Genomic DNA, 15,046 nt, shown 5'->3' on the forward strand with positions numbered 1-15,046 from the left:
TAACTGAAAATTGAAGTTTATGTTATTTAAAGAAACAGAAGAAACTGCCTACAGTAGCCGTTCAATGAATCAATTCTCCCGATTGGCACATTCTCTTTTTAAACTTGGGATCAAAACGCATACGCAACAGAGAGAAAAAAAATATATTGTAATGACTATGAAATTAAAATATAAACAACGATCAAGGGCATTGTTCTCGACTTTCTTTATTTTTTTTTCGTTGCTGAAATTGACTTTCTTGAAATCTATTGGCGTAAACCAAATAACAAAAAAAAAAAAAAAAAACGACATCATTTCGGACCTTGAATTTGATTTGCATCATCTCAGAAAAATGAATAACATTAAAACGACATCGTCTCTTTTAGACGAAAATGAATTTAAAAGCTGACAATATTTGCGGGAATAGGTCGTAGTTCTGTTGGTCGCTTAAATGCAAAGGTGGAAAGAGAGAAGTTTTATAAGCGAAATAACTTTTGAAAAACTTTTATTTACAAAATGATTACGAAACGATTAAAAATAATATTTTTTATAAAAAATAACTGCCTAATCATTCTCTATAAATAAAAATAAAAATTATTTAATCAATTTCATTTTATTAGATAGTCGCCTAAGTTTAGAAAAAGTGAAAGTACGAAACCAACTTAAAAACGACATAATCTTTTGAAAACGACAACACAAGTAGAATTTTTGTAATAAACAAAAAGGGTCCGTTCACTTCGCTGATTCGAATTTGTAATTCGAGTTGAGATGTAATTTTATGTGAAAGCTTTTTACTGTAGTAAAAAAGTTAGATGTGATTGTTTATGAGAGTTTTTTACTGTAGTAAAACTCGAATTGGTGAAGTGAACGGGGCCTAAATATACGGGTACAAATATAAAGTCGCTGTGACATGTTAAAAGTGGGCCGCGTGCTACATGCATTTAGCTGAGGTGGCAAAGATCAGTGGGCTTGTGGAAATCTATCGACGAGATTTTCTGCTCCTTTCCTTATCTTCTTTTTATCATCGTCTCCCATATTTCTTCTTTCCTTCATCTTCTTCCCTTCATCTTCTTCTCCTTCTGTTTCTGACGGACAGAGAGAGACAAAGACGGAAATTCATATTTCAAACCTTGAGTTCTCCAATTTCTCTTCCAAAGATGTCGTGCGTCTACAATTACAACTCCGTGCTCTCTTTGGCTTCCTCTTCAAGATCCAGATTCGCTTCCAAACCCCGATTCCACTGTTCCCTCGGAGGTAATTTCTCTTTCCAATATGCCTCTTTCGCTGTTTTTATGGATTTCTTGTCGTTAATTAGAAATGGCTTTCCGGTTTTTCAAATTTTTGGATAGTAATGTAATGAGCCTTCTCGTCCTGTTTACTTGTTTCCAGTTTCTGGGAAATTGCAAGTCTATTTCTTTCTTGCCGTTTTTTCTAGGTGACCAAACAGGGAGTCATAGTAATATCAATGCACATACTGACTTTTAAAGAATTCGAACTCAATTGATGTTATTGATTACATTAAACAATCTTGAAATTATACTATTGAGATTGCTCTGTGTAATTCTGTCTTCTTTCGGGTTGCTTACTTGTTAAGCTTGAGGAATTCAACGGTCTTCATCACATATTAGCTGTCAAGAGTTTAATTTTAGTATGTGTATGTTGATTTGGATCTAAGGTTGGAATTTGTTAGTTTGAGCTTTTCTGCTAATTCATGGAAAAAAAAAAAACCATGTTCAGGGACTGTGGCAGAACCCAAAATTGCCTCTGTTGCAGAGCCGCTATTGCTTAATGCGGTTCGCGGGGAAGATGTTGAACGCCCCCCCGTTTGGCTCATGAGGCAAGCAGGGAGGTACATGAAGGCAGGTTTTTATTGCTTGGTTTGAACTTCATCAATTATTGTTTGTACTTTGTATTTCATGTTTCAGGAATATATGTTCTTTTTCTCCCTTGTGGTGGATTCCTTGTTGATATATTCTGTTTGGGAACCTTGATTTGGAGAAATAATTGTGATAACTTGTAACAAGCACCGGAGTGAAAGAAACCAAAAACCCAATCTGGCCTTAGATTTTCTTTTCAATGAGGAGTTTCATGAAGTGTTGGATAGGAACTCACTTTAAAACATTAGGGACATCTTGTGGCTAGTGGATAGCGTGTTGGACATGTATACATATATTATGTGTATTTTACCTTGGAGTCTGACCTATTGGGATTTTATCATGACAGAGTTATCAAATTCTTTGTGAGAAGCATCCTTCATTTCGCGAAAGATCGGAAAATGTTGACCTTGTAGTGGAGATCTCGTTGCAGCCTTGGAAGGTTTTTAAACCTGATGGGGTAAGATGTTTTTGTGGGATCCAAATTTCTGGTTTTTTTTGTTTATTAATTTAATCTATGTATAAGTTGCTTCGCCGTCTTGCTTTATTTTCTAACTTTTTATGTCAACTTATGACAGGTCATTTTGTTTTCGGACATTTTAACCCCTCTTTCTGGGATGAACATACCATTTGACATTGTGAAGGGTAAGGGTCCCGTCATATTCAATCCTCTACAGACAACTGAGGATGTCGACCAAGTGAGAGAATTTGTTCCCGAAGAGTCAGTTCCCTATGTTGGAGAAGCGCTGACAATTTTGCGAAAAGAGGTTCTACTGAGCTTGTTCTCCTTTTAGTTTTCATGTATGGGTATCAAATTATATTAATTCAATCATGTGCAACTTCGTAAAGGAATTTTTGCACATACCATACCCAGATTAAATCGAGAGACTATGGCTTGGTCCTGATTACGACAAAAAGGTTTTTGAAAAATGTTTCTTGATGTTTCGAAGAAAACTGTTAAATAAGACAACAAAGTAGCTTCCGTGTACTGTGATTCGTAGAGCTGTTTTCAAGACCTTTAAAATCATTAACAATGTTTAGATAGTTAAATTACGAATTTGATGTTATTTCTCTTGTATTTGATGAACATTAAATATCTTTTGTCCCTCAACCAACTGACATACCAACACCATATCCTTACTTTTCCAGGTAGATAATCAGGCAGCAGTGCTTGGTTTTGTTGGCGCTCCTTTCACCCTGGCGTCTTATGTAGTTGAAGGTGGTTCGTCTAAGCATTTTACAAAAATAAAGAGATTAGCATTCTCTCAACCCAAGGTAATTTGTGACTCTGCCTTTAGTTTTACCGAACATGTGAGGTCACTCTAATGAAAAAACAGTGAGGATATAACAAGACAACTGTTCAATGTTTCACGGTGATCATCTGGGGTTTTCTGCGTAATGGTTTCATCAGAAAACAGTGAACACAGAAGAGAAAGGCAAAGACAAAAAATGTGTGAGGGGAATACTTTTTATTTTATTGTATCATACACTTTATAGGTAATACAATTCCATTAAATCAGAAAACACAATCACTGATTTAAGGAAACAAGCTAGTTATTCTACTTTCCTGAAATAAGCTAATCAGTCTACTTTCCTAGAATACAAATATTCTTTCTAAGTTTACAAATATTCACAGCTATACACAATTAGCCTATTCATAGTCAATATCCGGCCATAATCTCAGAGAATATTTTCTCTGATTTTCCACACTCCCCCTCAAGCTGGTTTAAAAATATCTTCCATAGCACGTCATCATTTCAAACTGCTTTGAATACAGCCCCTTTCGTGAACACATCAGCAACTTGCTCAACTGTCGGGACATAAATCATACAAACTTGTCCGCTATCATTTTTCTCCTTAATGAAGTGTTTGTCAACCTCTACATGTTTAGTCCGGTCATGCATAACCGGATTATGAGCAATTGAGATTGCAGCCTTATTATCATAGTATAGTTTCATCGGTAGTGAAGTAGGCGCCTTCAACTCTACCAATAAATTTTTAATCCAAATTATCTCACATATACCATGGGCTACTGCTCTAAATTCTGCTTCATCACTACTCCTAGCTACTACACTTTGCTTCTTACTTCGCCATGTAACCAGATTTCCTCCAATAAAATAACAATATCCAGAAGTGGATCTCCTGTCAGTTATACTCTCAGCCCAATCTGCATTAGTGTAAGCCTCAGTCTGTAGATGTTCCCGGTTCTTGAAAAGCAGCCCTTTTCCTATAGTTCCTTTTAGATACCTCAGGATCCTGTATACTGCTTCAAAGTGTTCTGGCTCGGGCAAATGCATAAATTGGTTCACCATGCTAACCGCAAAGGCAATATATGGCCTTGTATGTGACAAGTATATAAATCTTCCAACTAATCTTTGATAACGTTCCCTGTTGATCACCTTATCAGCTTCAGTAGGTTGTAGTTTCATGTTGGGTTCTATCAGTGTGTCAGCACTCTTACAACCGAGCATCCCTATCTCTTTAAGATCTATAACATACTTGCGTTGGTTGACAAATAAGCCCTCCTTGGATCTTGCAAACTCTATTCCAAGAAAATACTTTAACGACCCCAGATCTTTAATCTCAAATTTAGCTGCCAATCTTTCCTTCAAATTTTTTAGTTTCAAGCTATCATCACCTGTCAAGATTATATCATCAATATAAACAATCAAAATAGCTATCCTTTCCTCTTTTGATCTTTTGTAGAACATGGTGGCGTCTGCCTGACTTTGGCAATATCCATGCAGCTTCACTGCTTCACCAAAGCGTTCAAACCAGGCCCTTGGAGATTGCTTGAGCCCATATAGAGATCTTTTTAAGCGGCAGACTTTACCTTCTCTGAACCTTTTTTCGAAACCTGGTGGAGGACTCATAAAAACTTCTTGTTCGAGTTCACCATTGAGAAATGCGTTCTTCACGTCTAGTTGGTGTAGCGGCCAATTAGAGTTGACGGCAAGAGACAGGAGGATACGAATAGAGTTGATTTTAGCAACTGAGGCGAAAGTCTCTTGATAGTCTATCCCATAGGTTTGTGTAAAAACCCTTTGCAACAAGTCTAGCCTTGTACCTCTCTATACTGCCATCAGCCTTACACTTGACTGTAAAAACCCACTTACACCCAACTGTTTTCTTCTCACTCGGCAAGTCAACTATCTCCCAAATCTCATTCTTCCTGAAAGCATCCATCTCCTCAATCACTGCTGCCTTCCAATTTGGATCATGTAATGCTTCCTGAATTTTTCTTGGCACAACAAGTTTAGAAATATTAGAAGTAAATGCTCTGAGAGCTAGGATGTTTAGTACAGGCTTGGGTTCCTTTTCTGAGAGCTATTGGAATATCATAATCTGGATTGGGTGTTAAAGTAGGAATAGAAGAAAGGTTACCTGTAACGGACTCAGTTCCAGTACTCGAGGATTTCGATTGATTTGGTGCAGCGATGGTAGAATGCCCCTTATTTCTCCCGAAGACTTTCTTCCTAGAATAAACTAGAAGATCGGGTTTAGGATTCTGATTTTGATCCTTTAGTAGTGTTTCTTTTTCTATTGGAACAACGGCAGATTCATCATTAACAGTTTTGGTCTTCTTAGAATCAAGAACATGATAAAGAGTATCAAAAATCATGTGAGGTAAAGGTTCGGATTTCTCCCAAAAATTGTCTTCATTCCTTTCCATTTCCTCCCCTTGAAGGGAATTTTTGGTGAAATAAGGAATATTCTCTAAAAAGGTAACATCCATGGTCACATGGGTACTTTTTTGTTTGAGGATTAAAACACCTATAGCCCTTTTGATTTGGGGCATACCCAACAAAGACACATTTCTCAGCCCTAGGATCTAATTTAGACCTAGATCTCTTAGTTATATGGATATAAGCTGTGCACCCAAAGACTTTAAGGGTAAATCATTGTTTAGTCTTGAATCTGGAAACCCCCTTTTTAGACATTCTAATGGGGTGAGGTATTGTAAAACCCGTGTAGGCATCCTGCTGATTAGGTATGCAGAAGTTAAAATTGCATCTCCCCAAAGATATTTTGGGACATTCATGTAAAATATTATAGCACGAGCAACTTTAAGTAAATGCTTATTTTTTCTCTCAGTTATTCCATTTTGTTGTGGGGTGTCATGGCATGAGGATTGATGAAAAATTCCTTGTTCTTTACTATTGAAATATTTTGTTCCATTGTCAGAACGTAGTATGCTTATTTTTGTTTGAAATTGATTTTCAATCATTTTGTAAAAATTTTTTAAGACACTTTCAACTGCACTTTTCTCTTTCATCAAAAAAATCCAACAAAGACGGGTATGATCATCTATGAATGTCCCCAAATATCTTTTCAACCATCTTTTTTGTGAAATAGTAGTAATCTTAGAAGGTCCCCAAACATCATTATGAAAGAGATAGAAAGGTTTTGAGAGACGATAAAACCTTGGAACATAAGTTTTATGATGACTTTTAGCCATTAAACAACTTTCACAATAAAAAACCGTAGGATCAATGTTCATAAACAATAATGGAAACAAGTGTTTTAGATAAAAAAAACTGGGATGACCCAACCGGTAATGCCAAATCATAATTTGTTCATAAATAGAAGAAGACCTAACACAACAACTCAAGCCCTGAGCTTTTTTATTCCTAGGTAGATTGTCTTCAAAATAGTAAAGGCCATTTACCATCCTAGCACTGCCAATCGTCATCCCCGAGCTCTGGTCCTAAAAAACATAGTGGGATTCAAAGAATGTAATTTGACAGTTAGTCTTTAGATAATTTGCTGACAAACAAGAGGTTGCAGGAAAGTTTTAGAACATGAAGAACAGATTTAAGATCTATTCTTTCTGAGAATTTTATTAATCTTTTACTTGCAATTGACGAGAAAGTCCCATATGCAATTCTAACTTTTTCATTACCAGAACATGGGATATAAGAATTGAACAAATTTGAGGAATTAGTCATATGGTCAGAAGCACCAGAATCTATTATCCATGGTGCTGAGAAACACAATAGAGCATTCATTCTAGTAATTTCTTTATTGTGTGTGCAATAGACACAGTAGGAGTGCCAGATGAGGAATTGGATTTTAGCAGTGCAAGGAGGTGCTCCATTTGTTCTTTTGTGAAGGGATTGGGATCAGTTTCTTTTGTGTTGGAGGCTGCATATCCAGTTTTCTCACCGAGCTTGGATCCTTTCAAATTTGTCGATTTGCCATGAATCTTCCAACAGGTCTCCCGGGTGTGACGGGGCTTGCTGCAATAATCACACCAAAGTTGAGATTTGTCTTGACGTTGGTATGTCGGATTTTTGCTCCAGCCATCCTCACTTCTTTGCTGATCACTTGTTCTCTGCTGGTACAGCCTACTTGAGTTTTCTCCCACGGCAGCAAGAGCAGATTCTTCCACCACAGCATTCGGCCCCTTCTAGGAAAGCATCACATTCCTCCGACTCTCCTCCCTCCTAACTTCTGAGAATACTTCACCAATAGGTGGTAGTGGTTGTCATCCTATGATTTTCCCCCTTCATCAAACTCAATGTTGAGACCTACAAGAAACTTAAAAATTCGGTTATCCTCCACCACCTTCTTGTGATGGCGACCATCTTCAGCAGACTTCCATTCATAGGTGTTGAACAAATCAAGGTCCTGCCATATCCATTTCAAAGAGTTGAAATACTTGGTGACACTATCCTCTCCTTGTCTTATTTCACTGAGTTTTAGAGTCAACTCAAAAATTTGGGATTGGTTCCCTAAATCCAAATACATCTGATTCACATTCTCCCATAGCTCTTGTGTAGTTGGATAGCACATATAATTAGAGCTAATGTCTTCCTCCATCGAATTAACCAAACCATGTCATCACCATGGAATTCTCGGCATCCCAAGTAGCATATGCCGGATCACTCTTTGCAAGAGCCTTCTTTTCCCCAGTCAAGTATCCAATCTTCCCACGACCTCGGATATACATACAAACCGACTACGACCAACGTAGGAAATTATCACGGATGGTGGTAATTTGAACGGAATGAGACTCCGTTGTCCCTATGGTTTTTGACGGGTTTGAAATAGGGGTGACTTCTGAGGTGGGTTTTCCGCTTGACTCAGCAGAGGTTTCTGACATTGGGGGTAAGGAAGAGGAGAACAAAAGGAGAAGAAGAAGAATCAGGAAGAAAATAGGTTTGCTCTAATACCAAATTAAAAAACAGTGAACACGGAAGAAAAAGGCAGAGACAAAAAATGTATGAGGGGAATACTTTTTATTTTACTGTATCATACACTTTATAGGTAATACAATTCCATTAAATCAAAAAACACAATCATTGATTTAAGGAAACAAACAGAGAAAAGGAAACAAGCTAATTCTACTTTCCTGAAATAAGCTAATCAGCCTACTTTCCTAGAATACAAATATTCTTTCTGAGTTTACAAATATTCACAGCTATACACAATCAGCCTATTCATAGTCAATATCTGGCCATAATCTCAGAGAATATTTTCTCTGATTTTCCACAGGTTTAAATTGTCTTCTAGATCATTCAGGCCTTGTTCAGTTTTCCGATTTAAGTTTTCAATTCGAGCTGAGATGTGACTTTTGTGAGAACTTTTTACTGTAACAGAAAAAGTTAGATGTGACTTTTTATTAGAGCTTTTTACTAGCAAACTGGAATTGAAAACTCTAATCGGAGAACTGAACGAGGCCTTTGCCCTTTATTGCATTTTACGATTAATTTAGATTTTTATTCTTACCCACCTTGAATCTTGCTAAGAGCTTGTAGCTAGAGTCATATCCCACCCACTAATTATTGTATGTTTTTTGGAGTTCCAACCTCCAACCAACTTGGCAGCCTGTCCATTTGCTTCTTTTGATAATATTTGAGACCAAAAATCCGTTGGTTTATGTAGTTTCAATTTGAAATCGTTTACGTCTTTGCTGTCTTTTATTTATGTGTACATCTGGTTCCCCTTTCAGGTGCTTCATGCATTGCTTCAGAAATTTGCTACTTCCATGGCAAAGTATGTTCAGTACCAAGCGGATAATGGAGCTCAAGCTGTTCAAATCTTTGATTCATGGGCCACAGAACTCAGCCCTGTGGATTTTGAGGAGTTCAGTCTGCCTTACCTGAAGCAGATTGTGGATACGGTTAGAAAAACCCATCCAAATATCCCCTTAATCCTTTATGCAAGTGGCTCTGGGGGCTTGCTTGAGAGATTGGCTTTGACAGGAGTTGACGTCGTTAGCTTGGATTGGACCGTAGATATGGCTGAAGGTAGGAGGCGACTAGGACAGAATATAGCGGTGCAAGGTAACATAGATCCTGGTGTTCTTTTCGGTTCAAAGGACTTCATCACTGACCGAATAAATGATACTGTGAAGAAAGCCGGCAGGGGAAAACATATATTGAATCTTGGCCATGGAATTGTAGTAGGTACACCTGAGGAGAATGTTGCACATTTTTTTGAGGTTGCTAAAGGAATCAGATATTGAAACAGATTCAAGATTAATTCAATTTCTTCTTAGTTTCTTTGTAACTATTAGTTCCATTCATGTACAGCTCTTAACTAGGGCGGGAAAAATTCAAACGAGATGGATAACGCGTAACCCAAATTTTGATTATTTGAGGTTTTCTTGTCAATGAGGGTCACTTTAACTGACTAGTAAAGCCCTTCTGTCGAATTTCGCTTCTTCCACAGAAAGATAGGTACGAGTTTAGGTTTGAATATTCTCAGGACTGTTTTTCGGACCGATGATCAGTAAGTATTTTGTAGTAGGTTGATCAACCATGGAGAGTGACCGCTACAAGAATCACGTTTATCTTTGGCATCTCTCTAAATAGATTGTTGATTAATACACACACTCGTAGAAATGGAATGCTTGACAAGCTTTTATGGAGTTTGGGATTGCATTCATTTTGATTTCTTTTTTCTTTCCCAAAAAAGCATCTTATTTTTAACTTGCAAATTTAAAAATCTAAAAACTTAAACTTGGCTTCTGATCTAAATCACGCAAGACATAAAGTCATAAAGTTATGAAAAAATGTCAAGCTCATATTGTTGCTCTGTCCAAACATTTTCCAAGTCAGAAGAAACGCAAACCATTTTTCGACTTAATGCCAAAATTTCTTCCCCTCCTCTTTTCTCTCTATTAGGTAGGATGGAACATCCTTTTATTTTTCATATATAAGATAAACGGCCGTTTAGCATTATTTTTAGAGGCTATTTTTAACTTTTTAAGAAGCTACAGCATGTTAGGGTGTTTAACAAAATTTATTTTTATCGCCTCACAGCAAAATTTAAGAAGCATGTTAAGGGTTGTTTTTCCACAGCAGTTTCTGCTATCATTGTCCTGATTTACTAAAATAACCCTAATAATAAAACTACTTAATTCCTAATCAACTCATTTTATTTCTTCCAAATCAAATTAAGAGTATATTTTAAAGTAACAGCAAACGAACATTATCTTAAAAGGGACAGAAATTTCTTCCTAAACATAGATTTGATCTTTCAAAAAAGCTCTTGAATAGTGCTACTTGCCTACAATGGAATTAAGATTTGTTGTTCTATTTTTTTTGTTTTGGTGGTTGTTTTTCAAATTAAATTTTGACTCAAATTCCTTAATTTGAATTATATGGCAAATAAATAGTAGAGGAACAGTTATTGAGACAAAAAAATGAGAACATATCTAAATTCACTACAACACTAAGATGTGACATAATTTTTTTTTAAAAGTATAAAGCCCAGCAATTGCTGAAGTACTGAAGGGTTTGGTAGGTGAAGTATATGTTTCTACTAACAAGTGTGGGATTAACAATTATTGGTTAAAGAAAAAGATGCCAATTTATGGACGCTATTGAAAACTTGACATTACTTTTTTTCCTTAAAATATTAAATTAGATTACTCGATGAAAAGAAAATAGAGATATAAGGGCCATTGTTGATTTAATATGAAAAAGCTTGTGAAAGAGAAAGTTGGTTGAGGAAATTGCAGTATTGGAGGTGGGTGGGTCATATAATATCTATAAATAAAATGAACGTTAGATGAGAAAGATAAAAGAAGATTATCATTACTTTATCATTTTTTTTTTTGTTTCTTTTTCATTGTTTATGAAAAGAACGAGGTAACATACTAATATCTACTTTTATTTTTTTCTTTTTTGATGAGAAAAGAAGAGGCACTACATAATATCTAACCGGAATAAGTTTTTGAATTAGCTTTCATTTGAGGGTAAGTTTGGTTGGACTGGTAGAATGATAATTGTAATGAAATAAAATAGAAAAGAAAGGATATATATGTGTTTGATTTGGGATTTTATAGATATTAGAGAATGGAATGAGATATAATTTATTTGGACAAAATTACCCTTACCTTTTCTTTTTCTTTTCTTTTGGCAAGTATGTGTGTGTGTATATATATATATATATATATATATATATATATATAAACCACACCCAAAATAAGCACCACCAATTCTTGCCATATTCAAGCCCAATTTCAAATCTGGAAATTAACAATCCCTGAAAATATATTGGCCTGCTCTTCGAACTCAAACCTACTATCACACCACCCAACAATGGAAAATCTTCAAGTAAACTTCAAAAAAAAAATAAAATGAGCAAAAAATCATTCCAATAAAATGGCTATTCTTGATTCCAAAACCGACCAAACATAGTACTTATATTCTTTTCTATTCCATTCCGTCCAACCAAAAACAAAAAGATAAAGTCTGATTAATAAAAGAAAATTTTTTATATGAGATAACAATAAACAAGTAAATGCCATTAATTGGGTAATAACTTGATTTGATTCCAAAAGAACCCTCAACGTAATACCTCAAATGAAAAGTACATAAACTTCAAATCAAACACCAAATTAAAAAGTAAGAAAAAGAAAAGGAGACATCTTTTACATTTTTCTGCTACCTTCATTCTATTCAAGTGTACCTCTCACATGAGTTGGTTAAAGGGCCTCAGATGGGCCATGCATAGCATGCTTGTCTTCTCAATGCACACAAAAAAAGTTGAACTCTTTAATGATTATTTATAGTTGGATGTAGAACCTCCATACCCATATATTATTTTGTGTTCTATTCTCTATTCTATGCCTTTCACATCTCTCTTCTCCTTTCAACGTTCTGTTCTCCCAGAGGCTCTTCCTCTTCCCCAAAGGTATTTTCTTCCTCTTATTTTTTTTTTCTTCTCATTTTTATTACCATCTTAATTCTCTCTTGGCTTATACAATTTCTTTTTGAGTGTTCTTACTATTTGAATTATGACAATTACATAGTCATAGTTTGGGAAACAAACCAAGCAATTTGAGTTCTTATAAAAGCTACATTTTTCACAAACAAACCAATTTGTATAGTACGACCAATGGTTCTTGTTGAGTGCGGTAGTTTAATTTGGATGTATGGCACAAATCACAATGTTGGCCAAGTTCCTTTTCTGTGTTTGACCGTTTATTAATCACTAGCTTGATGATAAATCCACTATATTAGTACTTCTTTGGTTCTAACATAAGCGTAGAGGAATTTATAATCGCATTTATATTATTGAATTCTTCAATTTTCTTTCCTTTTCTTTTTTTCATTCCGCATGTAGTGCACAAGATAATCACCGAGGAATGCAGCGAGATGTGCTTGAAGCCTACAGTGCCTTCACCAAATTCTTTCAAATAAAGATCACATCTGAGCTTCCCTCATTTGATCTTGATGAGATTGGAGACGCAACTCGCAACAAAACGATCAAACTCCGCGACCAAATGCAAATTAAAGCCGCAAAAGGGCTAAAGATGATTTAGCTCTTCAGCCACAAAAGTTTCCTGCCTTGTGAATAACTCATATCCATAGTTGCAGGAGATCACACATTGTTATTACTTGCTGTGGGATTGAAAGTTTTGGTGATGGAAAATAAGGGGAATGTATTGATGAAGAAATATGATGTAGGGAAGTTTTTGGGCAAAGGAAACTTTGCAAAAGTTTACCATGCTAGGAACATTGAAACTGGCCAAAGTGTGGCCATCAAGGTGATAGACAAGGAAAAAGTTTTGAAAGTTGGCCTAATTGATCAGACCAAGACAGAAGTATCTGTTATGAAAAAGGTCAATCATCCAAATATAGTGCAGCTTTACGAGGTAATGGCAACAAAAACAAAGATTTACTTTGTTATGGAATTTGCCAAAGGTGGTGAGCTCTTCAGCAAGGTAGCCAAAGGAAAGCTGAAAGAGGATATGGCAAGGAAGTACTTTCAGCAGCTGATCGGTGCTGTTGATTATTGCCACAGCCGAGGCGTTTATCACCGCGATTTGAAGCCCGAGAATTTGCTACTGGATGAGAATGGAGATCTAAAGGTGTCTGATTTCGGGTTAAGTGCGCTTGTTGAGTCTAGGCGCCATGATGCTTTGCTGCATACGGTTTGCGGAACTCCTGCTTATGCAGCTCCTGAAGTTTTATGTAGAAAAGGGTATGACGGGGCTAAAGCTGACATTTGGTCTTGTGGGGTGATCTTGTTTGTCCTTTTAGCTGGTTATTTGCCGTTCCATGATTCAAATCTTATGGAAATGTACAAGAAAATAGGCAAGGCAGACTATAAGTGTCCCAACTGGTTCTCACACGAAGCGCGCAAGCTTCTATCAAGAATTCTAAATCCTAACCCGAATAAGAGGATTTTGATTGCAAGGATAATGGAAAATCCATGGTTCAGAAAAGTGTTCAACTCTCAAGCCACCAGAAGCAAAACAGGTACCCAAGAACTGGCTTCATTTGATACTTTTGGCAATTGTGAGAATAGTGATGCAACTCTAGAGGAAACACAAGAGTTAACCAAACCTACTAATTTGAATGCTTTTGGCATCATTTCCCTCTCCAGCGGATTCGATCTCTCCGGTTTGTTCACAGAGAATGATGAGAAGAAAGCGGTACAATTCACATCAACACGCCCCGCCTCGTCGATTGTGTCAAAATTGGAGGAAGTTGCTAGGAATCTGAGGCTGAAAGTGAAGAAGGACAAAGGGTGTCTGAAAATGGAGGGTTCAAAGGAAGGCAGAAAAGGAACAATTTCAATTCAAGCTGAGATATATGAATTCACTCCTTCCTTTCATCTGGTTGAGGTAAAGAAATCTAGTGGTGATACATTGGAGTACAAAAGGATAATGGAAAATGATATAAGACCAGCTCTAAAAGACATTGTTTGGGCATGGCAAGGTGAACAAAATTTAGCTGTCACTACAACAGGAATGGTATCTCCGTAACTACATTCTTAATTTTGATTGTGCTCACCTTTTTTCTTTTTTTTTTTTTTTAAAAGTTTGTTGACTTGTGAAATTCTTAGCAGAATGACCCAAGCTTATTAATATAAATTATTTGATGTTTTTCAATTGTGATTTACTTGTAAGATAATTTGTACATGCATGTATGAGTGAAGCCAAAAGTGTTAAAGCGTTTTGTTTTCTAATCAGTGAGGTTCTCAAATTTTGTATTGAGTGAGATATTCTGTATACATTGCATTTATTGTCGTTTTTGCTTTACATTCCTTCTTACATGATTTTTGTTTTGTTTTCTAATCAGTGAGGTTCTCAAATTTTGTATTGAGTGAGATATTCTGTACACATTGCATTTATTGTCGTTTTTGCTTTACATTCCTTCTTACATGATTTTGGTATATCTACAGATTTTAATTCCTCCTTAGATGTGTGTGTGTGCGCGCGCGTGTATATATATAATGTATGTATGTATGTATGTAAAGAGTAGTTTCCCTTTTTCTATTCATTTGTTATCTCTGTTTTTATTATTTTTAGCTTAATTTTGTCACGGCAAGCGAAGGAACTACAGTAAACTTTCAACATGTAATCAATATTTGACCTTATTTTTCTCCTAGGCTGTGGTCCTGTGGATCTGTATAAGCATCAGGCCATATGGCAATTGTAAGCATCAATAATACCTGCAACATATAACAAATACTTCAGAAACGACGATAACAGTATAATAACATGATATATGTTTACATCAAAATTATGTTGAGAATTAGACACAAACGACAACATGTACTAGGAACGACAATTACAGCCTAAAACTACAGTACTTATACATATTTAAAAAAACACACACACACATCCAACAATGAAAATAAAAAACGAAAATAACTTACAAAATTGATGAATACATACAAAAGACAACCAATATATACGAAAATGACACTAAAAACAACAATAATCG

At 35.9% G+C, this 15,046-nt stretch overlaps 2 protein-coding genes across 2 annotated transcripts; both read left to right on the plus strand.

The window, feature by feature from the left end:
• Positions 1-1,000: 1,000 nt before the first annotated feature.
• On the plus strand, positions 1,001-9,455 carry LOC21395533 (uroporphyrinogen decarboxylase). Its single transcript, XM_024162436.1, has 6 exons — positions 1,001-1,233; positions 1,717-1,838; positions 2,203-2,313; positions 2,432-2,620; positions 3,003-3,128; positions 8,809-9,455. Exons 1-6 carry the CDS (start codon positions 1,137-1,139, stop codon positions 9,322-9,324), a joined length of 1,161 nt encoding a protein of 386 aa, XP_024018204.1. The 5' UTR covers positions 1,001-1,136; the 3' UTR covers positions 9,325-9,455.
• A 2,492-nt stretch (positions 9,456-11,947) lies between these two features.
• Positions 11,948-13,884, plus strand: LOC21395535 (CBL-interacting protein kinase 2). Its single transcript, XM_010088765.2, has 3 exons — positions 11,948-12,002; positions 12,435-13,573; positions 13,701-13,884. The coding sequence occupies exons 2-3, from the start codon at positions 12,736-12,738 to the stop codon at positions 13,817-13,819; spliced, it is 957 nt and encodes a 318-aa protein (XP_010087067.2). The 5' UTR covers positions 11,948-12,002; positions 12,435-12,735; the 3' UTR covers positions 13,820-13,884.
• Positions 13,885-15,046: the final 1,162 nt, after the last annotated feature.

Source organism: Morus notabilis, unplaced genomic scaffold (assembly GCF_000414095.1).
Source record: "Morus notabilis unplaced genomic scaffold, ASM41409v2 Scaffold65, whole genome shotgun sequence".
Taxonomy (NCBI): domain Eukaryota; kingdom Viridiplantae; phylum Streptophyta; class Magnoliopsida; order Rosales; family Moraceae; genus Morus; species Morus notabilis.

Coding starts and splice junctions, on each gene's coding strand:
- LOC21395535 (XM_010088765.2), top strand. CDS start 12,736: ATGGAAAATAAGGGGAATGTATTGATGAAGAAATATGATGTAGGGAAG. Junction 13,574..13,700: donor AGCCACCAGAAGCAAAACAG/GTACCCAAGAAC, acceptor TTCCCTCTCCAG/CGGATTCGATCTCTCCGGTT.
- LOC21395533 (XM_024162436.1), top strand. CDS start 1,137: ATGTCGTGCGTCTACAATTACAACTCCGTGCTCTCTTTGGCTTCCTCT. Junction 1,839..2,202: donor AAGCAGGGAGGTACATGAAG/GCAGGTTTTTAT, acceptor TTATCATGACAG/AGTTATCAAATTCTTTGTGA. Junction 2,314..2,431: donor AGGTTTTTAAACCTGATGGG/GTAAGATGTTTT, acceptor AACTTATGACAG/GTCATTTTGTTTTCGGACAT.